The sequence below is a fragment of the Oreochromis aureus genome, linkage group 3, assembly GCF_013358895.1.
Source record: "Oreochromis aureus strain Israel breed Guangdong linkage group 3, ZZ_aureus, whole genome shotgun sequence".
Classification (NCBI taxonomy): Eukaryota; Metazoa; Chordata; class Actinopteri; order Cichliformes; family Cichlidae; genus Oreochromis; species Oreochromis aureus.
In genome coordinates, this window is record NC_052944.1 from 119,280,262 (window position 1) to 119,282,820 (window position 2,559).

Here is a 2,559-nt window from a genome sequence, read left to right on the forward strand (position 1 = left end):
TTTTAACATGGAATTCAAAAATGAATTTACAAATGCCAAATTTATTCTACAATTGATTTTTTAATCACAGAATTCTTCATTTTGATGCGCATGGCTCTTGTGGTCCTCCATAAATTTCATATATACAATATGTTTTTTAATGAGCAGCTTCAGGTTTTCATCCTGTTCTTCTTCACTTAGACAACATCATCTTCACATTTTAATGCTTTACAATAACAAAAGATCATAAATAATTACAGAGTCTGCATGAAAATATAGATGTACAACTTGTAGACTTGTGTTACTTCTATGTTTGGAACGTGACACAGTTCAGAGTCTGAGTTAGAAAGTTGTGGCTCATAACTTATTGTTCCACCCAAGTACGGATCTAAAAGCCCGACATAAAGCAATAAAAGATCAAAATATTACATAATACATAATGTACATAAATAATCTATATACTTCATGTCAATGATCTGTGTGTGTGCTGGTTGAAGGTCTGACATCAGTATCACGTCACCTGTGAGCAGCGAGCAGAGAACAGGTGAGTCTATTTATATTAATAACCTCCACAGATGTTAGCAGATATGATCAGATTATGAGCTGGAACTAAATGATGATTCAAGTCCATTCATCATAAATCTGAGCCTCAAATATATAAACAATACTTTTATCATTTCATCTTCATCTTTACACTAAAATGTCCACAAACATGTCTAACACGAGCAGCATTTATCATCATCTGAAAGCTTCAGGTGAACATTTCATCCTACTGTTGTCGATGGTGCAGGCGTACTGCTCCTGAAGATACTTCCTATCAAATTTCTGTCCAGTAGACTGATCACCGAGACAGCCATCGAAGTGAAGAGTGGCTTTAAACCTGGAGGAGAGGAGCACCAGGGACAGAGCCAAGGTCACCACAGAGAACGGGACGCTTTCATATTCCCGTCCTGGAAAGATGAACGGGATGACGATGCGGTTCCTTCCTGGTGGTCCATGTTTAGCTGAGAGAGACTCAAAGCTTTTCCACCTTCCATCATCATCTCGAAGAGGGTAAACCATGATGTTTGGGACCATCTGTGCTCCAGCTTTCTTCAGTGAGTTCCAGTGATCTGGCAGGTTCACAGGTCGATGTTTGTCATCAGGAATGGTACAGCTTTCTTTATCGTTGCAGTAAAAAACTCTGTGCTGAGGCCTCAGTTTTCCTGTAGCGATACCGTACGGTAAACCAGATGTGACGCAGTTCCAGGGAGAATACAGCAGCACGTCAGTGATGGTGGGCAGGGGCAGGTAACAGCTGGCTGGGATCATGAAGTCTCTGATTGATCCATGAGCCATAAAGGTGATGTGAACATCATCACTGTGGTTCTTCTTCTCCTCCTCATCAATGTGTTTCTTCAGGAAGTCAAACATGTCTGTGAGTTTGCTGAAGGCGTCAGATTCTGAGTTTTTTCTCAGCCACTGCAGGACGACTTCATCTGTGCAGCTTCTCATTGCCAGCTTTGTCAGTCTTTGCCTTTCATCACAGCTCCTCAGGCTGTCTGCTCTGTAGTGTTTAAATACAGCTAACCTCTGAAACAATTTGCTGAAACAGGAATTATAGAAAAAACATTTTAAGCACGGCAAACATTTAATCTGTCCACCAATTGATCCTGAAACAAAACACAGAGAAAATCTTCTCGTTTCATTTCACTCCTGGTTTCCAGACTTACTCCAGTTCCTCGTTTCTGTCCATCTCCTCAGGGAAGTTTGACTGTCTTTAACGTTGTCCTTCAGGTGCTTCCTGTGGTCAATAATCGACAGCATGTGGGTCAGATCTCAGGTACATGAATACAGACTCTTGGGTTATCTTCGGTATTTTGAAAAGCTTGCAGTAAAAATGATCAGAGTTCAGTTAAAAATTATTTCGTTGCTGGGAAACAAACACTCTTTGCACACCTGTGTCCTCAAACTGAAAGAAGAAGAACGTTCCTGCATCATAGACGTCGTTTATTTGTCTGATTTAAACCTGAATAAAATCCTAAAAACAGCTAGCCTCTGTTTGTATTCATGCTTCATGCTTGGTTGGTTAAAAACTGTTGATGACATTTATACCATAACGTATGAATGTTCAGTTATGGACCAGCCTGCTCATCATGTGGACAAACGAACAAAAGAACATTTCAGAAAGACAAAAACGTCCGCTTACCTGCTCCAAAACGTCCACTCTGACCCTGTGAAGCCTGTAGAATAGAATAGACTAGAATAGGACAGGATAGACCTTTAGTCGTGGCACGCCAACATGCTGCAGGTCTCTGATTGGCTGACTAAACAAGCTGTATGGTATGAAAGTACCTGGACAGACACCAAATGAAAGTAAAACTTGAGCGGGGATTCCCCAAATGTGAAAACAAAAGTAAAAATATGACTCAGAGTTTCAGTAAAAAGAGCCCAGCGGGAGCTGCAGTCACATTCATGAACATGAAGTCGGGCCTCTACACCAACGTGACCGTATGGATGACATCTGCCCATCACTGGTGGATTTAATAGCCCTTCCCACAGCCACAGGTGTCAGTGGCTCCAACTTCGGGGCCCACACCT

At 41.4% G+C, this 2,559-nt stretch overlaps 1 protein-coding gene across 1 annotated transcript; it reads right to left on the bottom strand.

Annotated features, from left to right (window-relative positions):
- Positions 1-711: 711 nt before the first annotated feature.
- Positions 712-2,197, bottom strand: LOC120439083. The gene is made up of 3 exons (XM_039609766.1): positions 2,168-2,197; positions 1,692-1,762; positions 712-1,564 (listed from the first exon to the last, which is right to left on the bottom strand). Exons 2-3 carry the CDS (start codon positions 1,712-1,714, stop codon positions 718-720), a joined length of 870 nt encoding a protein of 289 aa, XP_039465700.1. The 5' UTR covers positions 1,715-1,762; positions 2,168-2,197; the 3' UTR covers positions 712-717.
- Between the last annotated feature and the right edge of the window lie 362 nt (positions 2,198-2,559).

Coding starts and splice junctions, on each gene's coding strand:
- LOC120439083 (XM_039609766.1), bottom strand. CDS start 1,714: ATGGACAGAAACGAGGAACTGGA. Junction 1,565..1,691: donor GACAGAAACGAGGAACTGGA/GTAAGTCTGGAA, acceptor TTCCTGTTTCAG/CAAATTGTTTCAGAGGTTAG.